Below are 21,834 nucleotides of genomic sequence, written 5' to 3' on the forward strand. Positions count from 1 at the left end.
CGGCCGACCCGACTTGCATGAACGACGACATACACAGACCGTCACAGGAACTCGCCAGGCCATTCAAAAAGGGACATTAAAGCCAGGGTTTCTGGTTTGACGCCGGAATATCTGTTATTTTTATCCTCTGTCCTCCGTCTGCTACGAGAAACGCGTTGTGGTTATGCCTGCCAACGGCGACATCGCTCGAGGTATGTCTCCAGTCTAATCTCCCCGCAAACCCCGTCCATCGTTATCACTATCACTATCGCTACGACACGTCCGATTACATATGCTAATGATCTCTGCTAATACAGAATCGCCGGCGGCGTCGGGCTCTGGAAGCTTCATCGACGCATCGGGATTCAAGTTCTCCGAGAAGGATACCAAGCCGGGAAAGATCAAGCTGAAGAAGCCGGGAAAGCTGGGGAAGAAGAAGGGTAGGGAGCGCTCTTTTGTTCAAGGCCCTTATAGACATAAGCTACTGACACTCCGGCTTGTGCGCGTCTAGACAAGGAACCACCAAGCTCACCGGGTTCATCACCGATATTACCCGACATCGACGAGAAGACGTTATCTGTTTTCTCTACAGGGAAGCCGCGCGAAGAAGACCATCTCGAGACGGCAGTATGCAAGACGTGTAAGAGGCCATATCTCAAGCAGGTTATCGCAGAGCATATCCGGGCCTGTGTAAGGGCGAAGCAGGAGAAGGCGCGGAAGAAGAAGGAGGCTCGGGACGCGGCGAACCGGGCCAAGGCCGGCGATAAGGAGGGCGATGAAGAGGGTGCGGGCGGCGAGAAGGGTGCCGATGGGGAGGATACGGTGAAGGCGCAGAAGGGCGCGAAGAAGAGTGCTGTTAAGGGGATGGCGGAGGATGGGACGAAGAAGGGGAAGAAGCGCAAGGCGGAGGGTGACGAAGGAGAGAAGGATAAAGAGCCGAAGAAGAAAAAGAAGAAGGAGGAGCAGAAGCCCAAGACTGCGAAGCCGAAGGGACCCGTTGATGTTGAGAAGCAGTGTGGTGTTCCGTTGCCGAATGGTGCTCAGTGTGCGAGGTCGTTGACCTGCAAGAGTCACTCTATGGGTGCGAAGCGTGCTGTGCCTGGACGTTCGTTGCCGTATGACATGTTGCTTCAGGCGTATCAAAAGAAGAACCAGGCTCGTCAGCAGAGTATGCCTTTCCCTCCCAGCTGCGATATGTGGAGTAAGTTAATGTGTTTACAGAGGCGGCTATCGATGCAAATGCGCCGCTCCAAGACGATCTGGAGAACAATGGCCCTGTGGATTCAGATGAAGAGAAAGACGCAGTCATGGCAGCAATCTCTCGTTCTCAACCTCAACCGTTGGTCAGCCACACCCTCATATCCACTAAGAAGAAGTACCAGTATGTGCGAATCAAGGAGATGCTCTCACATGCGCTGGGTGGTGCTCGCGGGGGTGGGCTCTTCTCAACCGGGGACCAACTCAACAGTCCTATTGAGGGAAACCTCTTTGCGCCGGTGAACGATATCAACCTAGATGATGCGCCAGATGAGCTCGGCGAGAGTAATGGCAACATGACTCCTGATGTTGCAAAGACTTCAGTGACGGCAGGCTCATAAAAAGATGCCAGTCCTCCAGTCTCCTCTCATATCATTTGTTCCTGTCTGGCTGCTTTTGAGCGATTCTTGTTTGGCAAACCGGTTACCCGCAGGCGTTGGTGGAGTAGTCTTACCCCAGGAGCAAGGCTGTTTGGCATTATTTGTGTGTTTTAATCATGCGATACCCCCAGTGAACTAGCTACTGAGACCTATACTCTGAATTTATATATATACGTATATCATGTCCTGTATACATGCGATTGTTTCCACCTAACCTCGACTAAGGAAGCTCTCAAACGGGCGGTTAACTGCCTGAGGCAACTAATCCTCTTTGCTGTGAAGATCCAAAGACAGGACAAAGATGAAAGAGCACCTTTCTTCTGATCGCACTTCAACAAACCCCACCCCTTCCCTGTAATAACCTCTCTTCAGCGCCTCGCTTCCTACCGCATTTGCAGTCACCGATAACATACTCTCTGCGCCTGCGGGCCAGTGAGCAAGAGCCCGCAATCGATCAAACAAACGAGTCTCCCTTGCCCTCCACTCCACGCGCACTCCGATCCCACCTCCGCCGCCGAACCCAAAGAACATAAAGAAGACACAAAAAGGGGAAGATGGGGAACTCAGTCCCAGATCTCGACGCCGTCGGCATGAAAGCCGAGCCCGAGCTGGCTGATCAATTCCGCAGAGAGGTCGCAGAGCTCCTTGGTCGCAAGAACCTCAGCTTCCCCGGCGCCCAGCCCGTCAGTTTCTCACGGCATCATCTCACCGAGCTCCAGCGCGAGGATTACTATGTCTGCGAGAAGACCGATGGCATCCGCTGCCTGATGTACTTTGCGCGCGGGGACCCGGAGTCCGAAAACCCTGAAATCCATTACCTGATTGATCGCAAGAATGAATATCGATACGTGCCGGGGCTGCATTTCCCGCTCGCGGAGGATGACACCTTCCAGTCGTTTCATGTGGATACGTTGGTTGATGGGGAATTGGTGAATGATACCTACGATGATGGAACGCAGCAGCTCAAGTTCTTGGTCTTTGACTGCCTCGTGCTGGACGGGCAGAGTCTTATGCATCGCACGCTCGATAAGCGACTTGCCTACTTCAAGGAGAAGGTTCTGAAACCGTACAACGCGCTGTACGAGCGGTTCCCGGAGGAAAAACAACATCGCATCTTCGCAGTCGAGGACAAATCCACGCAGTTCAGCTACGGCATCGAGATGATGTTCCGCGAGATCATCCCCAAGGTGAAGAAAATCCACGGCAACGACGGCCTCATTTTCACCTGCCGCAGTACGCCCTACCGCATCGGCACAGACGAGCACATCCTGAAGTGGAAGCCGCCGTCCGAAAACACAATCGACTTCCGCATGCGCCTGGAGTTCCCCGTCCTCGAACCAGACTCCGACGATGAAGCAGATGGCGTCTCTGAGCCTTATCCCGACTACGACGCCCTTCCTATCTTCCACCTGTTTGTCCTCCATAATAACGACCAGTACCAGCCCTTCGGCGAGATGTACGTCACCGCGCAGGAATGGGAGGACCTCAAGGCCCTGCAGACGCCGCTGGACGACGCAATCGTTGAGTGCTCCAAGGATGAGTCCGGCCGGTGGCGCTTCCACCGTATCCGTGACGACAAAGCGGACGCGAACCACTTCTCTACTGTTGACAAGGTGCTACAGAGCATTGAGGATCGCGTTACAGAAGAGGATCTTATTCGTGCTGCGCCGCTTATCAAGACAGCTTGGAAAAGACGGGCGGGTGGTGGTGGCGGTGATGATGACCGGAGACGCGCGAGGCCACCGCCTACGCCGCATGTCAATGGGAATGGCGTAAAGAGGAAATTCGAGGAATAGTATTGGCTTTTTATCCTACTTGAGAGTTCGTTTTTGTGGTATTCTCGCAGAGTTTGTTTTGCGCGGTGTTCTGGCGTTGGGTGGATTCGTCTCAGTTCTCTATTATCATTTTATAGTTTTGAGATGCTATCGCAATGGCAGTGGCATGAGTGGTACGGGTGGGAAGCGATAAAATTGGTTTTGATCCATGGAGGACAGATTTGTATAACATTTATGATGCTGTTTTCTAGCTTGCTTTCTTTGAATATAGCTCGATGCGACTCCGAAATGAGTCCTTATCTTTTGCTTCTACCACCAAGCCTAAAGGGACTCGGTACTACGCATTGCATACGTGGAAATACGCAACTCATGCTCCGATTTTGTTGGTATAAAGAGATAAAGAAATGGCAATCTACACTAGAGATACACTATCGACTCTTGATGCTCACATCAATGCTCGTAATGGCCCATAACGCGGCAAATACGCTGAAGAGGCCAACTGTAAATGTGATGGGCTTGCGCAAGGCGTCCCAGAGAGAGTAGTCATAAGTAACCTGTTCCGAGTCAGTTGCTGCTATGTAGTGTATAAGGAAAACCCAGAAACTTACCACTAGTTGCGAATCGCGAGCCTCGTCGGTGAGGCTCTCGACGGTAAGAGTCAGGGTAGTACGGCCAAGCGTATCCATGAAAGTCTTGTGTGTAGACAACTCAGATTGGATCTGCTTCGCGCCGGGCAATCCATTGCTGGAAGGTCCCTCGACAGTCTCCCATTGCACGTTGCGGGCACCTTCGGGGAGGATGACACGCAGGACTACCTTCTCGTACTGGATGCCTTCACCCATCTTCGGTCCCTCGAGGAACGGAACCTTGAGCACGTACGAGTCAGCGCTAGAGGCTACCTGGCGCAGGAACCACGCAAGGTCATTGTTCCAGCCAAGACGGAAGCTATAGTTCCAGCCACCGAAGATGGGGAATCGGGGCTTGAAGTCCAGAACGGCGTCCCGGTTCTTCAGTCCAGGGCGGTAGCGGCTCGTAGACACATTACCGATATCATCGATAAAGTATGGGTCCACTGAGCCTGGCTTGAGCGGGTATTTGAGCTCTCTGACAGCCGAGGAGGGCGCTTGCTGGTAGTTGGAGACGGTCCACTCCACGCGAGAGAACTGGTTCAGCAGCGTAGAGGCATTGTTGCGAAGCCAGTAGCGCTCCTCTGTAGCTAGGTTACCACCCCACTGTGACACCTCCAGGTCCCGTTCCAAGAGCGAGGCTGTGATTACGGGCTTCGTAAACTCGTAGCGGACAGTGATAGGGTAGGTCGTGCCTGGCGCAACCTTGGCAGTGTCATAGGGCCCATAAGTGTAGGTCGAGCCCTGACGTTCGGGATCCGCCCCAGACTTGAGATCGGTGGTTGTGTAGTCGGGGACATTTGAGCTGGCGAACTTGACCTTCGTCTTTTGTGTCACGGTCTGGTAAGCGGAGGGCACGTATGCGGAGAATGAGTATGACAGGAACTGGCGATCAGACTGTTCGATGGCGGCCGGGCGTGGTTCAAGGGAATTGAGGAGCGAGTATGAGATGCCCAGAGTAAGCGACGATGAGGGTTCCAGAGGCTCAGGCAGGTGGACAAGGAAGTATTGCACGTCACTGAGCAGCGCAGTTAGTCTCGACGCCATGTGGTTTCTGCAGCGGCCATTGAACGGCTTACCTTGGCGAAGCGACACTTATAGGCGCCACATCGAACCTCCCTGCCTCCGGCTCCTTCTTATTGCGAACCTCTAGTCCCCCAACTCGGTCGAATACGTCCGATGGAAAGGGCAGAAAGTACTCGCTCTGGGGTTGTTTATCCACATTCTCGACAACCACGTTGATGGTCTCGCGGGCGTAGCCTTTCTCGAGATTGATGTTCCTGACCAGATTCGTATTCTTAAACACCTGAGGGGGCTTGTAATCCGCAGCGACTTCGGCGTTCGTGAGAGTGATGATGGAATCGGCGGAAACTATAGAGCTGCTGGGCAGGACAAGCCCGCAGAGCGCGGTGACAACGGTAGCAAACGGCCTCATTGTGCCTTCAGATCTGCACCCTACCACGCTGAAGAGCTTGAGGATTCTTGCCGGGAGAAGAGACAAACAAAGCAAGGAAATTGGCGGATGGAGGAGGGGAGGACAAAGAGCCGGCGTGATGCTGAGGTGTCCCGATTGCTCAAGTTACGGCGACCGCCGCGGCCAAATTACGCGGCTCCGCTCTTTCTCCGACTCTCTGCCTTCTTCCCCTCACTCCGCTCTTCTCCAGGTTCCAGCTCGTTGCTGTTGCTGTTTCTGCTTTTATCTCTGATTTGCCTGGCTCTGTCACTATGCTTGCACTCAGGACTTCCTATGGCCGACACTTTTGCAAAACCCCCCAGAGAGTAGCTACTGGCATTGCTCGCTCTAGACGACAGAACCATAGCTTCGCCAAGAGCAAGTTCTTCCAGGTTTCAGAGGAAGTTCGAGATGCAGTGGCTACGGGCAAGCCAGTGGTGGCTCTAGAATCCACCATCTACACTCACGGTACGATCGATGTCTAGTTGCGGAAACCAATCTAATAAGCATAGGCTTCCCATATCCGGAGAGTGTAGCACTTGCGTCGCTGTTAGAAACCGTCGTTCGCGCCAATGGAGGTGTTCCTGCTACGATTGGCGTCGTCAATGGCGTGGCTCGAGTCGGCCTTCTTGCCGATGAGCTCATCGAGCTTGCATCAACAGCGGAGAAGAAAAATGCATTGAAAATATCTCGTCGGGACCTCGGTTACATATGCGGCTTGGTAAGTCTAAGTGAGCACTGTGCCGCTCGGATCATCTGATTGACAATGACAGGGTATGGCTGGCAGGCCACTTCACGGCGGGACAACAGTATCTGGCACTATGGTCCTTGCGCATCTGGCCGGAATCAAGGTCTTTGGAACAGGCGGCCTTGGTAAGCTACGCCCGGCATTGGTCCTGCTAGTAGGCTAATTATATCAGGCGGTGTACATCGCGGTGCAGAGTCATCTATGGACATATCTGGTATGGATAATTGGTACTCTAAACGGCGCAAGCTAACATGTATCAGCCGATTTGACTGAACTCGGTCGAACTCCGGTGGCCGTGGTCAGCTCAGGCTGCAAAAGCTTCCTTGATATCCCACGGACCCTCGAATACCTGGAGACAGAGGGCGTCTGTGTCGGGACGTTTGCAGATGGTCGCCAGGGGTCGGTTGACCTTCCGGCGTTCTTCACCCGCGACAGCGGAATCAAGAGCCCCAAGGTTATCCAGGATGAGGCGGAGGCTGCCGCTATTATATGTAAGTGGTGTGCCATTATGACGTGATTTTGCTAACAACTTGCAGATGCGCAGTCAAGACTTCCTGTTTCGTCAGGAATCCTTTTCGCCAACCCAGTGCCAGCGGAACACTCGATACCCCAAAGCGAAATTGACGCAGCCATTGACGAAGCGGTCCGCCTAGCGGACCTTGAAGGCCACCACGGGAGTGACAACACACCATTCATTTTGGCCAAGATTAAGCACCTCAGCGGCGGGAAATCGGTGACAGCGAACCGGGCTTTGATCGAGGCGAACGTCAAGCGTGCAACTCGGGTTGCTGTGGAGCTTTCGAAATTGGAACAGACTAGCAAGCAGTAAGTCGCCTTTAGTATTCGACGAACGGGATATCCTAATACAGATTGTCCCTGCGTAGGCATATGCCAGTGATTCCTCCAATCGGTAGGGCTGACCAGGCTACTTCTTCAAAGATTAAAGTGCAACCTCCTATAGAAGATAAACCTGCCACGTCAGTAGAAAAGGCAGATATCCTGGTTGCGGGATCTCTTGCGATAGATCTTGCATGCGACTATGTTCCTGCCGCTGGGCACACAACTCCCGCTCTGCGGACTTCCAATCCTGCCGTCATAGGGCAAAGCCTTGGTGGAGTTGGCCACAACGTCGCCTTCGCCTCTAGGTCCCTAGGAAGCTCTGTCATGTTTTGCAGTGTGGTTGGTGATGATTTGAGCGGCCGCGCGGCTTTGGCAAGCCTTCAACAGGAAGACCTATCTACCAGCGGCGTGAAGGTGCTACCAGCGTCATCCGGTGCACGTACCGCACAATACGTCGCCGTGAATGATGCGACCAAGGATCTCCATGTAGCCATGGCCGACATGGGAATTTTGCAACTGCCAGCCAAGACATTCGACTTTGATGATTTCTGGGAGCCACTCGTCGCCCGCACAAAACCGCAATGGGTCGTGGTCGATGCCAACTGGAGTCCAGAGCTCCTCTCCAAATGGGTTACAGTGGCCAACAAGCATGGTGCAAGAGTCGCTTTTGAGCCTGTTTCCACTACAAAATCCCAGGCGCTTTTCAAGATGAGTCCCGGCACTGAAGCAGCTATTGGAGAATCCGCATGTATCCCGAACAATAGTGTGAGCCTCGCCGCGCCAAATGAATTCGAGCTTGCGGCGATGTATACGGCGGCCCGGGAGAATGGCCTTTTCGACTCCACCAGCTGGTGGCACGTCATTGATGCAATGGGCATGTCCTCTTCGGGCTCTAGGGACCGATTCGTCGCCTTGACATCTGCTGCGCTCGTTGACGCAGGCGTGCCGCAGCAAAGCATCCAGCTTCTGCCCTACCTTCCGTGCATCATTACGAAACTGGGCGCCCAGGGAGCACTGCTCACCCAACTGCTTAAACCGGGGGACCATCGTCTGACGGATCCGGAGTACAGCCCGTTTATCCTCTCCCGTTCTACATCTACAGATTGGCCTGTCGGCGGCGTGTATATGCGGCTGTTCCCACCCGCTGCGAAACTGGCGGACGAAGCTATTGTCAGCGTTAATGGTGCGGGAGACACTCTGCTTGGTGCTGTCATTTCTGGGCTTGCATCCGGCCGGAGAGTTGAAGATGTGATTCCCCTTGCGCAGGAAGCAAGCCTTTTGACTCTGAAGAGCTCTGGAGGTGTCAGCCCAGAACTTGCGCAACTACAACCGAGATTCACATAAATTCCCATTCGTGCCTATCAATTGATCACACTATCGACAGCTTCTTCACCCACGACCGGGATCCGCTCAACGACGTCCTTCCCCTGCCGGTTCGGTCCAATGGTTTTGAACCCTGATGGAACAAGAGCCGGGTCTAAAAGTCCAATCTGCACCAGCACACTTGCCTGATCCCAGTAAATGCTGTGGCAGGCGATCTTCCCACCCAGGAAACTCGCTGTCATGACGAGCGGAATGCGGACTGAACGCCCCGTCGGCGGCACTCCAGGTAATAACCAGGGTATCTCCTCTGTATGCTCGAACGTGAGCAACAGCTCATCCACAACACGGTTTGCACCCGTCGTGCGCGAAAGCAACCGGATGTGCTGCGAGGGCGGACCAGACGGGAGAAATTCAGAGGAGTAAAACGACCTGATTTCGCGCGGTGACGATCCTGCTCATGTTAGCATGCACATATCCTTAACCACAAAAGATCACCAACCTCCAGCAGCAGAAGGAACACAATTCACCGTCGTCCGATCATCAAGATTCGGGTCCCCAACACCTCCACCAACCATCAACCCCAGCATATCCGGCGCCGACTCAGTCCGCTTGTACGACGACGTCGCGCTCTCATAGATATTTCTCCAGTACCCCTCCCAAACAAGTTCCGGCTCAGGAGCCCCCCAATTACCGCCTCCGGACGGCCACCCAAACCCGCGCTTCAAACAGTCCAGCGACCGGCTCCATGCCAGTCGCGAGCTTATCCGATCATAGTTCGGCGAGGCCGTGGAGTCTGCGAAACCCGGTTTCGATTCCGGGTAGAAGAGCACGTGGCATCTGTGTCGCTTGTTGCTGTCATCCCAGAGCCCAAAGCGCTGGTCTTGCGTTGAGGCGAGGTGGATCTGGATTGCGAGGGTCGAGGCCGTTTCGAATGCTGCGGAGGCTGCTGTTGAGGCGGCGGTTGTTGAGGGGGGGAGGTGCGGTGGTGACCCCGACGCCTTCGAATCTAAACTATCCGTCTGGGCCTCTGGAGCATCTGGGTAGAACGCTATGAATGCGCATAGACGCGGGAATGGGTTCGTGCTTGTTTGTTGGTGATGCGATAGGAGCAGGAGATACGCAGGCCGGTTGTACGCTATCGATAACCACCCATTAACATCCACTTCCTCATTTCCCACAAACCTCCCAAAGATACAGGGTTCATACCAATAACAGCATACCTCTCCCCCGGCTCAAGATCATCCTCCTGCTCATGGATAATCCTCTCCAATTCCTTCCGGTCCCGCTCCGTATCAGCGTTTCCATGCCCGTTCCCTGTCAAGGGGAGGTACTCGACGCTGAACCCCTCCGCTTCCAAGCGCTTCAGCGACGCAGGGTCGAAGGTCGGTGTGTCTGAGGTTATGTAGAGATGCCGCGGGGAGGAAGGGGTCGGTTTGTGGCTGGAGGAGCGGCGGCGGATGGAGTTGAGGAGTTTAGACATGATGAGGTTGAAGTATAGATTAATTACTTAGGATGAAGAGTCAATTGAGTGTTGTACTCTTAAATGTTATTAGTGAAACTGAAGAGGTCAGAATTCAGAAACTTATTATTTACTTCAGTTCAGCCCTACGATTTCTTATAGCCTTATAGGGAATATATGTTCGTCGACGTCATTGGTATGCCCCTCGAACTCGACTCTCGGGTACATCGGAGTCGGGGTGGATTGTTTATACTCTCGGCGTTCTGGGCGGAGTCTAGGCGTCCTGGGCAAGGCATAATGAACATTGCAGGCAGCATTTTTCTTCCAGGTTTTGAGTCTTGGCTTGATACATAATATGTGGTTCTGGAGTCACCGATGCTTCTTCTATGGTATCCGGTCAATGATATCTGTCTGTTTGTCTATATCATGTCATGTCATGTCATGTCTAGCTAGGTAGGTCGGTATATCGCAGAGTGGAAGGACTCGGATCAAAAAGACCTCAACCACTCCCTCTGCTCTCTAACCCCCTCATTCCCATTCTCCTCCTCCCCATCGATATAAACCCGGTACCCACTCCTCGCCAAACTTGCCCTAGCAACCTCACAATCAACCCGGATATCCTCGACCAGCGCCTCCATAGATATATAGTCGTATTCAGGCCGGATATACCCCAGCATCAGCAGGTTGAGCTTCGTGCCGTAGAAGTCGGGCAGTTTGTGGAATGTTGTTTTCTTTTCTTGGGCGGTTGGCGCGGAGGCTGTTGGTGAGGGGAATGATAGGGAAGAGAGGATGTGGATTTCCTATTTCGCGAAGCATTAGGGTCGTGATTTGGATAGGTATGGTGAGGGGTAGGTAGAGAGACATACAATCGACCTCGTCTCATTCTTATAATACGGGTTATACCCGATACTCAGAACAGCAGGGAGAATAGCCGCCCGCGCATTCGCATTTGTCTTGCCCTTGCCATCTTTCTCCGATTCCGGCCCCGTCGCTGGGTCCAGCGCCACGACACCGAAGTATACGCCTACGCCTAGGTCCTTGGGGAGGACATCTTCTAATCCGTCAATTGGGATGTTCGCTGTTGGGATGCCTAGCTGCAGCGGTATAGTTTTTAGCATGCTTCTTTCTGTCTTTTGATCCGCGCGGCGGCGCGCGGCGGGCGGGCGGGCGTACCTCTTTACTTCCCCGTCCGAAACCCTTGATTACCGGTCCCGAGAGGCGGATGGGGAATGGTGATTCGGGGCCGGCATCTGGGCCTGTGACTGGGGGACGGGGGGTGGAGGGGGGCATTGTTGGTTGAAGTGGTCGTTGAGTTGTTTAGTCTTGGTGGAGGGGTTCGGTGCGGAAGATAAAGAAGTTCGTATCGATAAGGATCATGCGGAGGCATTGCATATCGATTCTAGAACGAACTACGCGGAGCTATGTATTTACTGAGCAGCGATCGATATACCCATACAGTACAAAAAAAGCATCAAGCAGGAATAGATGGAAAAGAAAGCACGACCGCGGAGTGCCACACAGATCCTTGGGATTCTGGCCGAAAGGTGCTTTTGCTTTTGCGCTCCCCTCCCCTCCTCTCACTATATTGAAGCTAGCTAGGTAGCTATAAACCACGACGCTTGGAGTCCGAATCTTCAAAGGTAGAAGTATGCTTAAGCTCGATTTTGACAAATTCCTGAGGGCGTAGTCACTGCCGTTGTTCCAACCCAGCTCATCCGGGACGGAGAGTACAGTCAAATTGGAGGCTTGCCGTTGGGTTTAGCAGCACAGGGCGTATTCCAAGCTCCCTCATTGGAAATTTATTAGTGCCAGCTAGGGACTGCGCCATGTCATGGTTCAACCTCACCTCATTATGGCGCATGTGGATTTGGGGGTGAGCCATACCCTGGTGTACGGCGCAGGCGCAACATGTGAAGGGCGGAGAAGATCGCAGCCGAGCTACATGACCACTACGGAAATAAGAACATGAGATATATATCATATGAAAACACAAACCAGCAGCTTAAACTGTACTCTGATCTGAAGCACATGGCAAAAGCCGCTCCTCTAAACCATGGAATCAATCAATCCAACCAATCCAATTCCTAGCACCAACCATGCCCGTAGCCTAGATATAGAAAGTAAGAATGGTAGAAGTTAATATCAACAAGAAAGATAAGCGAAATGACGAAACAGAACCCTTTTTTGAACCTCCGGGTATCCTCCGGTAACTAATAGACCGTAACGTAAATCATGTACACGAATACAAAGAGCAAATTGATAGGTGGGTAGTGACAAGCACAGCGGAGCAGTTATATGCAAGGTAGAAACTGGTATAGTCAGTTACTGGATCCGTCATGTAAATGGTAAGGGTTAAAGTGAAACTCACATTCATAACAATAAGCATAGGAATCCCAAACAAATCCTGCTTGATAGTCCAGCAGTACGCGCAGTCAACTTTGCCGTCTTTGAACCCTAGTTGATTCATCCCGGCCTCGTTCGCAATCCCCCCCTTGCGCAGGTGATTGCTCCACCGCTGGCCGCCGGCACTATCATCCGCTTGCGCGGCCTCCATATCCTCTTTTGTCTTGTACTTGAGCAGCTTACACCGCGTTGTAACGCTACCGCGCGAGTCGCCGAATGCAAGCCGCGCAAAGTCCTCGTAGAACTCTACCACGCTATCGTCGTCGAGCAGTTCGGCAAGGAAGACTGGGTGCGGACGCGCTTGACTTTCGGCAGAGCCACGTGGAGTGACGTTGCGGGAACTGGCGGCTGAGGAATTGCCGGTGTTGACGTTAAGGTTTGGTTCTTTGCCTAGCAGGACGTCTTTCTTCCAGCCGGTCAGAATGCTGAATTCCTTGCCCACGGCCGCGACTTCGCCTGTACGACGGCAGACGATGGTCGGTGTGCCGCATGCGTTGATAAAGTCTTCATACTCATACAGTGTCCGCTGAAAGCATTTCTCCATGAAGATGAGATCGTCCCTATTCAAGGTCTTGGTTGTCGCGATGAATGACGGCCTAATAGACGCCAGTGCTTTCGCAATCTGCAGTGTCTTTTGTGGTGAGAAGCGCCGCTGAATGAACGCTGTCAGATTGTGGAAGCGACCGGTGTACGCATACGGCTCCCTAACACTTTCGTAGATTGCCGATGGGTTGCGCTGCCGTCGCTTGCTCATCTGTAAGCTTTGCTGCTTCAGACTCGGCGTCGAGATAGTCGGCGGCCGTTGCTGTCCGTTTACCGATATTCCATTCGATTTCGTGACGACATTACTGAACGCGCTTTGATCTTCATATCCATGGTTGTTCATCTGCGGGCTCGCCGCTGCGCCAGGACTGGTGAAGCAAGTCGGTCCGCTTTCAATCGCAAATGCATGAGGCGCATCGGGCTTGGACAGATGACCGGGGATCACGTTGCCCTGACTAGACTGCGGATACACCCCAACATTCACATGCGCCTGGCCTGGGGCCTGTCCGGTCGGCCACTCATTCAAGAGAGGATCACCAAACATGAACGGTTGGGTCGTCTGAGGACTTTCGCCAAACGTCGCAGCTCCCCCAATTGGCGTGGACGCGAACTGCGTTGACCCACTACGGCCCATTGATCCTCGATGCGTACCCGAGTCTGGAGAATCCCCCGCGCCCGTAGCCATGTGTCCTAGCATGCCGAATTCCAGCGCACCATATCGATTCTCAAAGTTCATACTCGACAAATCAAAATTGAACAGAGCCGGGTCACTCGGGTCAAAGAATGGGCCGCCGAATGGAGTCTGATTCTGGTTCGGCGTGTTCGTGACGCCGGTTGACCCCGACTGAGCCATTGAAGACGTCAAAGCGGGATTATTATTGGTATTTGGCGCGGCCGTGCTATTTCGCGGCGTGGGGTTGGTTTTGAGACTAAAAGTCGGCGAAACCGGCGATTGCGATGGGAACGAGTTTTGGTGACTGATCGGATTCTCCTGGTACATGTTGTAGTTCGACTGCGGAGTAGGATAGTAGTTTGCGCCCGAGTTTTGGGTGTTTGCGGCTGCGTTAACCGTGTTCGTGCCGTTCAGATTTATGGAGTTCGTCGGAAGGCCGTTCGACATTGAATTGTTGTTGTAGAAGTTATTCCCTGCGATGCCTGGCATCAAAGCGCCGTCCGGCGCGTCATGCAGATATTTCGCTTTCTTGCGAACGCCATCGTGACAGGCATCTTGAAGACCGCGTTTGATGCAGCGCTGACACGGTCTCTCGTCACCTACATTCTGTTAGTTGGCGCCCAGGACACAAATACCCGGGCAGGGCGGAAGCGTACCGCAAGTCAGATGCGCCCGCTGACAAGCAAAACAGGCGCGCCGCGCCTTCTTCCTCCGAGGTCGCGAGGGATCCTTGGGATTCGGTTTTTGGCCGTTGGTCGTCTGACTCTGATCGTCGCCATTCGCATTCACATTCGCATTACTAGTCTTGGGCGGTTGGTCGGCGCGGTCTCCGATCGCTGCGGTATCTTGATCGGCCCCACTGGGTTCTGCCGAGGGCGCTGTAGCGCTCTTGTCTGCCTCCATCTCCATTTTCCATGAATCGGCGGGTTTCGCGAAAGAGGATCGAGAAGAGGGGAGGGCGCGGGGTGCGTTCGTTTGACAGACGGATCCGGGGTGACAGAGATCGGTGCAAGATCGGTTCACCGGTTAAAAGCTTCTCCCCGAGGTTGGATTGCCACCTTGTGAGAGTAGTAGGCTTCTTTTGTTGTCACCACCGTCGAACAAAACTCCCTCTTGGCCCACACACCGGCATGGATCCAGATTGGCGTTTAGTCCGGCAAGAGTCGATCGGAGGACATAGAATGGGCGAGTGTGTGTGAGGAAGAGGGAGAAAAGAAAGGGAAATAATGAAGGGAGGAGGAAGCGAGGAAAGGGTGAAGAGAAGACTCGGAAAACGTCCGCGAATGCGAGATGAACGTGAAACTGAATTGGAGACAAAATCACGCGCAAGAACTAGGACTAAGAACAGGAATAGGAATAGGAACAGTGCCTTGTTTTATTAAGACTCCAGCGGCGGGCGGATGGAACTGCGACTGTCTTGCCGGGCGGCACTGCGGGGAAGACGAAATGACAAGAACTGACACCTGAATTGATTATCTGAGAATTCTGAGGATGAGCGATTTTTGGAGGGGCTAATCAAGAGACAGTCCTCGTCTCGAGCAGTGATAGAGTAAGCCAGAGGTGCCTGGATTAAGTAGAAAAACGTGGTCGAGTCAAGCTGGCAGTGAGGCTTTTTTGGACAGTAAAGCGGGGGCTGTCATAGGCTGAGTCGGCCCCAGTTCCACACAGTCGCGTGCTATAGAACTGACAGTCAAGAATAAATAATAAAGACAAGGTCAGGATCTGTAACAATCCGTCTCTCAGATGCCGGGGTCGCTCACCTAGATTCAACTGACTACAACCGAATCCAGCTTCACATGATATCCAAGTCCGACACCTAAAATCGTGAAGCTATGTTTCTAGATGCTAAGTAAGATACCAAGGCCATCCCGAAAAGACCCGGCGCCGTCTTTGCCCGACATGAAGCCATTCAAGAGCCATTACTGCTACCCTCAGCCTCGGCTACGGCTGTTCGTCTTCTTAATTCTGCTAAAGCGAACACAAAGTCCCAGCAGAAGAACGAGGTGTCATTTGTGCGCGTGCTGTGCGTGTGATTTGCCGTCTTGGTCACTGCTGTGGCTCAGACATCATATTCCAGTCCAGATTGCGATGCTTCGGTTGGCGTTCTGACCGGTTCATGCTACAGCATCCTTACTATTGGAGCGCGCTATGCATTTGTCTGACTACAGCTTCTAGGCATTTTTCAGTTCGACTGGTTCTAGCTGATAGATCAAAGACAGGAACGCGCGTGATCAATGCCATTATTCTAAATACCTCTCTCTTCCATATATGTACATAATATGAAATCGGAATCTAAATGGTAGAATTTATGTATATGCATATCCCAGAATTGATCCTGGTCACTTGCCCAGGATAGCTCATCCCCTTTGTAGGACAACTCCAGCCCGCTGGACAGAAGTCTAACCTGCATTCATTGCACAACCTCATTGTACCTGAATCAGGCATGCCTACCCCGTAGCAAATCGGCTCTTCTTCCGGATTCGACTGCCATATCGGAAGAATATATACCTGTCCAGTGCCACAGGCATCTAGGTTAGCTTATTTGTCCAACAAGATACCTTTACCCAGCAGGCGCCAGCATCGCACAAAATGAGTCAGGGTTGGTGAGCCCATCGGAGTTGGAAAGCAGCCCAGACGCTGGGACGTCAGATGCGCCATGCCGTCATGGGCTTGCAGAATGACCCATGCAAGGGAGGCTGAACCCAGTGCCACAGCGTGCTGCACAGGCTGATACCCGCAAGGGAAGGGGAGAAAGGGGAAGTCGATCAAGAAGATCCTTCTCGAAAGGCCATGGTGTAGGTGAGTACTTACGGGAAAGGTGCCATCGCCAGTGTCAGGAAAGCAAGTAATGAGGTCGCCCAGTTGTATCCCAGTCTGTTGTACACTGCGTTCATCAATTAGCAATTGGCGGTCAAGGCCTAACCCTAGAACAACGAGCTCATGTTGCGCAAATGCTGGGTGGTCCCCGACTCGGGGACCATATAGATACTCGATGAGTGCCATGGTAATCATGCCAACCGATGACCAACAAAAGCAAAAACACGAACACGAGGGGAGCTGAGTGAATATCCAGGATGCTTACTCTGTATCCCAAACAGTGGGAAAACGCCGCCGAAGCTACTTCTAGCAAAGCTATTTGCTGACAACGCGCTTGCTGCCATGAGGGGGTACGCATCGACCAAGAAGGAGAACACCCCGGAGTATATGAGTACAGTGCTGGATCATCGTTAGACCAATGAGTCTGCTTGCTAACGGAGGACAGCCAGTCGAGTTCAAAACAAACTTACCCCGCCCCGAAGAACGCGCTGCCAATGATCGGTGCCATCCAGTGGACATGGGGATAAATAGTCCAGGCGAAGATGAAGAGACCGATGGTGACAAGCGGTGCTCCAGCGATTGCTGGAACCGGTTAGCAACGTCTCAACAAGTAGGTTGTGTAGTCTGTACACACCAGGAGGTAGCCGCCACTCTGGCTGAAAGTCGTCTGCAACCCCTACCGCCCTCTCATGCTTCTCCTCTAACTTTCGATAGACTCGGCGCCAGAGCGGATCGGAGGCTATAGCAAAAGCCATGCCGACGAACAAGCCCAAGAACGCGAGACCCCGCTGATAAAGGTCGAAGCCGTACACGTTGCCGAAGACCAGCTGAAAAGCGCCGAAGAAGAGGTAAAGGATGCCTAGAAGGATGGCAGAGTATATGCAGAGATTCAAGCACATCGGCTCGAGCGTCAATAACAGGACGGGCCTATACAGGGATTGCAGGACGGTCCTTGCTATCGAGCGGTCCATCTTCTCAATTGGTGCTTGCCACCGATCATCCCCGGTCTCTTTTCGCAGTTTTTGTGCCCTCCTTCTGAGCAGTCTGGACAGCCTGTTAGTGCCTGGTAGCAGCAAGGCCTTGGGGTACCTACACCGGGTGGTAAGTTTCTGGAACGAACAGTGCTAACAATGCAAGCAATACGCCAGTCCATATCAAAAGCACATAGAACGTCCAACGCCTATCAATTGCCGTCAGTACCTGGCCATCACCAATCAGAAGCTACGTACCATGTCGTATACTGGTTCACGAATCCACCGACCCTGGACGCATTAGCACCTGCACATCTTGAGAAAGAAAAGCACTGCATAAAACGTACAGTGGGCCTAACTCCGGGCCAATGAATGGGGCACTGGAGTAAAGCATCATGGGCGCTCCCAATTCCTGACGGCTGAAAAGATCGCCAACTGTACCGCCCGCCACAGATAGGAAGGCGCTACCGGCAAGTCCATTGAGAAACCGGCAGACAATCATTGTTTCTATGTTCATTGCAACGGCGCAGGGGATGAGCCATATCAGAAAGAAGGAGAACGAGGTGAGGTAGATGTTCCTGCGGCCATAGAACTACCAAAGCGTGAGTGAACCTCTCGAAGGGGCATGATAACACAACGTACCTCAGATAGCGGTCCTAGGACGAGCGGCCCAATTCCGAGGCCCCAGATGAAGAAAGACAAGCCAAGCGTCGCAACCAAGCGGCTGCAGTTGAACTCCACGGTTAACTGATCATAGGTGAACGTGTACATTGAAGATGTACAGGTACTAAAAGCAGAGAGCAATAGCGTCAGTATTATAGGTAAAAGTTCATGCCCGCCAAAACTTACACGCATAGAGAGCCCATTGAACAAATGACAACAATCATCCATCTTCTCACAGTATTGAAATTCCGCGGGTTCATGGGATCGTTGTCGTCCCAGCGCACAACAAAGTCAGACTCGACATTTGTACCATGAGGCTCTCCGATATTTGCTTCGGCGTCCACTTCATTGTTGCAACTATATCCGTCATTTAGGGACCAGCTCCGTTCAACCGGCCGAGACGCAGTGCTATGCTGTCTTTGTAAATGCGTGTTGTCCGCCGTTGTCGCTGGTTTGATGGGTGCGAAACCGTTTTCCACAGCATCATTGGACTTTTCCCGGTCGATGCCTTCTTCGGTGCTTTTCTCGCTGTCGGAATGTCGTTGGTCTGAGGATTCCTGGAAGCTCCCAGCATATGCAGAGAAGTCCGCCGGCTGTGTTGCGGACATGGTCAATTGTTCCAAGCTGCCAGAACACTGCACTCCATGGATAGATTCGGTATTCGGTAACCGTCCGTCAAGCTCTTGAACTGAATAGGATATCGCACCAAAACAAAAAAAAATAAAAGAAAGAAAGAAAATAAGATAGCTTGGCCAAAGGATATTGCAACGATAATAATTCAGGGCGGGAGCAACGCCGTTCCCATTCGTCGGCTCTATGGCCGATTTAAAGCTAGTAGTAGGTCGTCTCCGATCGCCGGTCCTCCCCACTCTTGAAAGATTGACGTTCTCCTGAGAGACTCAAGAGTCAAGAATTAGTTAGATTAGAAATCAACGGCCGTACATCGCGTCTCTTCTGGCAGGGCGTGGGGAGAATGAGGGAATAGTAGGGCGCAGGATGGACGAAGCTTATGGAGAGTTGGAGTCATGAGCTCGGAAAGAGGATGCCGAAAGACGTGCTAGTATTTCTAGAGCTCTCTTAGTTTGTCTAGTCACTTTTGTAAGCTTCTATCCATGGCTTACGCAGTAGCCTCAAACAGATCAAGCTAAGCATCCTTGCTCGCTTCATATTAATATGTAGCTACGGAGTGTATACGGCGTGGTCTATAGTAGGAGACGCCGAGTCTAAGCTGGCCCTGGCATCGAAGCCCGTTATTGGGGCAAATTCTCCGGCCTCGTGGCAGCAAAAGCAATATGTGCCACAGCAAGGCGCTGCAGGGACTAACTCTAGGACATAAACAGCAAAAAAGTTGCAGTGGATGTGGGAAGAATTCTGCTTAATTGTCTACTAACACAAAGAATATCCTACCAAATCGCCCAAAAGCGCTCGCCCAAAGACCGATTGCAGACCAAACAAACCTTTTAGGCCTTGCAAAAGAAACATGCAGGCCCCAACGCCAGAATCCCTTGCAGAGAAAAATCCAACATAGTCCAGCTCCTGAACCCGTTCGAACCATGAGCGTGAGAAAAAGAAGTAATCAGCGACGAAGGGAAAAGACATTATATCACTGTACATTGACACAAAACCACAATGAAGAAAGAACATTAAGCCGTAACCTGACTGGGTTGGGTCGCGACTTCACCATTGGCATCCTCTTCAGCCCATGAACCCCACAGCGAACGCTTGCCGCGGATCTTGATCGGGCCGCCAACAGTATTCGGGCGTTGTTCAACCTGGACGGCATCCTTAGTGGCCAGGACCAAAACTTCAAAGAACATCTTGGTCGCATCGGCCTTGGAGGCCGCTCCCGAAGCATCCTTGGCAGACTTCTTCTCGGGGAGGAGGTCTTGGAACTTGACAGCCTTCTTTTGCTCCGCATCACCAAGGCAGTCACGCAAAACGTGCACCGCGCGTTTCGTACCTAATGATACTAGGCTGGCGTCAACGGGCTCAATGGTGTCATCGAAATCGTCTAGTGGCTGGTGAACTCCTTCGTCGTCACTGAGGCGGAGCTGGTCTTCTTCGTCGCCGGGGAATTCGATCTCAGAGCGCTGGTGCAGGGTCGGCTCAAGGCTGACACCTTCGTCCACTGGGATGATTGCCTCTTCGTCGATTTCCAGAGCCGGCGCATTAGCGGCATCGACGTCCATATCAGAAATACCACTGTCGCGTTTGCGCTTTAGCTCACCAGCCTTTTTGACAGTATCGAAGGACAGCAAATCACGAATCTCGGGGGCCCAGCCACGTTCGCGTCCACCACCCATCACGTTAGAGACAAAGTCACCGTTCTTTTGCATGTTCATAAGCGTGAGAAGAACAGGGTCGCGCGGTAGGAAAGACGCAGGCTTCAGGCTCTCGGAAATTTGTTCCTGCTGAATCTTAAAGTAGGAGTTTCCCTTAAACTCTGCCTCCTTGTCAAGTTCAATGGTAGGAAGTTGCTTTCTCCGCTTGGCGCGCTGGGCGTGTTGGATAGTGGCATCCTCCTCTTCCTCTTCCTCTTCGCCAAGCTGGAATCGATCATGCTCCGAGTTTAGGCGTTCCATCATATCCTCAGAAGCTTCTGTGAGAGTACTCTCCCGCTCGAAACGGTCATCGTCAGCGTTAGGGAGTTCTGTGTCTTCGCCGAAGGGAATTGTCTCATCGAGAGGCACGATGTTGTCCTGTAAATCATCCACTCCGAAATCCGCGTTTCCCATTGGAGCGTCATTGTCACCGAGGTCCAGTCCCAAGTCACCGGCATCGGCATCAATAAGCTTGCCGGCATCACTAAAGTTGTCTTCTTCCATTGGGCGGGGAGGCGGGGCATCTCGTCCCACTTCCATGCTGAAATCAGGGGGGAAAGTCATATCGGTGTCTTCAAGTCCAAGATCAAGATCAAGATCACCAGGGTCCTCCAGACGAGCGGGTTCCTGGGAAGCAGAGCGGCGCAATCCGGTGTCGGGGAATAGTTGGCTTCCAAAGTCCATGGATGGACCCGGTCGCTTCCCCTCCGGCTCCAGGTAAAGCGGCTGGGGCATAAGCAAAGAGTCCAAGTTCATAAACAAATCGGACTCGGTCAGAACGTCAGGCAGAGTAATACCACCGGGGGCGACTACAGCACTAGTTGTGAGGTCGTTGTTGTTTGTGAGACGAAAAGCCTATATCGAGACATAATCAGAATATGTCAGTGCAACAATTATAAAGAGTTGAGGCGTACCATCTTGATTTTCATCAAGGCTTCGTTGCAGTCATCCAGCAAGTAGCGCGCCTTTCTGCTATAGATGCGAACGACACCAAGCAACAGCTGACCACTCAATCGCAGAGCCATGGGAGCCTGTCCCTGATCGACAATGGCACTGACACTACTCTCGATATCAGACTGCAAGATGTGCGATTTCGATAGTTTGCGCTCGAGGTTGGCGGACAGCCAGACACGGGCCAACGGCCCGGTCTTGGACAGCAAGGTTTCCGAGTAGAACATGGCTGGAAGGGTTCCAAAACCAGACAGTCACCCAATGTATCCAATGCAAAAGAATCTCCAAGAGATATAACAATATCACCCCAATGCGGGGTGCTTCGCGGCGGAGGTCCCTGGCAACCAGTTGGTGGGCGACGCGACGATAGCAGAAAACAAACGGGATCGGTGAGCTCGGTCGCTCTGTCGCCTGAGGTAAATCCGGCGAAAGTGACGTTAGAAACCCCAAGAAAGTGTCAATAAACCACGTAATATCACAACGACAAAGTTTGCAGGTGGTATTGACGCCAAAGCACCCTCAGCGCAGAAGAGTGATCAAAGGGGCAGCTAGAAAGGGAGGAGGTTGGAGAATTGAGGGGGGTTGCTTGGGCGCGTCGTTTTGGCGATGGTCACGGGTGGCTGGGTGATGCTATGCATGTTAGTAAGCAGCG

The 21,834-nt window shown here is 52.6% G+C and overlaps 8 protein-coding genes across 8 annotated transcripts; 2 read left to right on the forward strand and 6 right to left on the reverse strand.

Annotated features, from left to right (window-relative positions):
• Window positions 1-163: 163 nt before the first annotated feature.
• Window positions 164-3,412, forward strand: BDV17DRAFT_282652 (mRNA guanylyltransferase; the record flags this gene model as incomplete). Its single annotated transcript, XM_073760235.1, has 5 exons — window positions 164-191; window positions 297-419; window positions 491-1,147; window positions 1,201-1,544; window positions 2,219-3,412. 5 exons carry the CDS (start codon window positions 164-166, stop codon window positions 3,410-3,412), a joined length of 2,346 nt encoding a protein of 781 aa, XP_073614230.1.
• Window positions 3,413-3,615: 203 nt separating this feature from the next.
• BDV17DRAFT_127304 (dolichyl-diphosphooligosaccharide--protein glycotransferase subunit OST1) lies at window positions 3,616-5,564 on the reverse strand. The gene is made up of 3 exons (XM_073754092.1): window positions 5,097-5,564; window positions 4,000-5,035; window positions 3,616-3,945 (listed from the first exon to the last, which is right to left on the reverse strand). The coding sequence occupies exons 1-3, from the start codon at window positions 5,450-5,452 to the stop codon at window positions 3,820-3,822; spliced, it is 1,518 nt and encodes a 505-aa protein (XP_073614231.1). The 5' UTR covers window positions 5,453-5,564; the 3' UTR covers window positions 3,616-3,819.
• A 96-nt stretch (window positions 5,565-5,660) lies between these two features.
• BDV17DRAFT_127317 (pseudouridine-5'-phosphate glycosidase/carbohydrate kinase family protein) lies at window positions 5,661-8,491 on the forward strand. Its single transcript, XM_073754093.1, has 7 exons — window positions 5,661-5,938; window positions 5,983-6,191; window positions 6,244-6,343; window positions 6,391-6,432; window positions 6,479-6,709; window positions 6,755-7,043; window positions 7,103-8,491. The coding sequence occupies exons 1-7, from the start codon at window positions 5,743-5,745 to the stop codon at window positions 8,400-8,402; spliced, it is 2,367 nt and encodes a 788-aa protein (XP_073614232.1). The 5' UTR covers window positions 5,661-5,742; the 3' UTR covers window positions 8,403-8,491.
• Window positions 8,420-9,861, reverse strand: BDV17DRAFT_282655 (dienelactone hydrolase; the record flags this gene model as incomplete). The annotated part of the gene is made up of 3 exons (XM_073760236.1): window positions 8,420-8,835; window positions 8,881-9,516; window positions 9,588-9,861. The coding sequence occupies 3 exons, from the start codon at window positions 9,859-9,861 to the stop codon at window positions 8,420-8,422; spliced, it is 1,326 nt and encodes a 441-aa protein (XP_073614233.1).
• A 383-nt stretch (window positions 9,862-10,244) lies between these two features.
• On the reverse strand, window positions 10,245-11,156 carry fmn1 (riboflavin kinase). Its single transcript, XM_073758311.1, has 3 exons — window positions 11,014-11,156; window positions 10,707-10,934; window positions 10,245-10,640 (listed from the first exon to the last, which is right to left on the reverse strand). The coding sequence occupies exons 1-3, from the start codon at window positions 11,128-11,130 to the stop codon at window positions 10,329-10,331; spliced, it is 657 nt and encodes a 218-aa protein (XP_073614234.1). The 5' UTR covers window positions 11,131-11,156; the 3' UTR covers window positions 10,245-10,328.
• An 820-nt stretch (window positions 11,157-11,976) lies between these two features.
• Window positions 11,977-14,558, reverse strand: BDV17DRAFT_127361 (transcription activator of gluconeogenesis acuK). Its single transcript, XM_073754094.1, has 3 exons — window positions 14,116-14,558; window positions 12,209-14,058; window positions 11,977-12,149 (listed from the first exon to the last, which is right to left on the reverse strand). Exons 1-3 carry the CDS (start codon window positions 14,366-14,368, stop codon window positions 12,132-12,134), a joined length of 2,121 nt encoding a protein of 706 aa, XP_073614235.1. The 5' UTR covers window positions 14,369-14,558; the 3' UTR covers window positions 11,977-12,131.
• Window positions 14,559-15,662: 1,104 nt separating this feature from the next.
• Window positions 15,663-18,912, reverse strand: BDV17DRAFT_266867 (MFS transporter). Its single transcript, XM_073758312.1, has 10 exons — window positions 18,097-18,912; window positions 17,890-18,034; window positions 17,595-17,839; window positions 17,506-17,538; window positions 17,370-17,456; window positions 16,911-17,320; window positions 16,747-16,858; window positions 16,542-16,675; window positions 16,271-16,343; window positions 15,663-15,967 (listed from the first exon to the last, which is right to left on the reverse strand). The coding sequence occupies exons 1-10, from the start codon at window positions 18,516-18,518 to the stop codon at window positions 15,907-15,909; spliced, it is 1,722 nt and encodes a 573-aa protein (XP_073614236.1). The 5' UTR covers window positions 18,519-18,912; the 3' UTR covers window positions 15,663-15,906.
• Window positions 18,913-19,052: 140 nt separating this feature from the next.
• BDV17DRAFT_266871 (kleisin alpha) lies at window positions 19,053-21,752 on the reverse strand. Its single transcript, XM_073758313.1, has 2 exons — window positions 21,146-21,752; window positions 19,053-21,086 (listed from the first exon to the last, which is right to left on the reverse strand). Exons 1-2 carry the CDS (start codon window positions 21,407-21,409, stop codon window positions 19,554-19,556), a joined length of 1,797 nt encoding a protein of 598 aa, XP_073614237.1. The 5' UTR covers window positions 21,410-21,752; the 3' UTR covers window positions 19,053-19,553.
• Between the last annotated feature and the right edge of the window lie 82 nt (window positions 21,753-21,834).

This window comes from Aspergillus undulatus (genome assembly GCF_047715775.1).
Source record: "Aspergillus undulatus strain CBS 261.88 unplaced genomic scaffold BDV17scaffold_34, whole genome shotgun sequence".
In the NCBI taxonomy this organism is placed as follows: Eukaryota; Fungi; Ascomycota; class Eurotiomycetes; order Eurotiales; family Aspergillaceae; genus Aspergillus; species Aspergillus undulatus.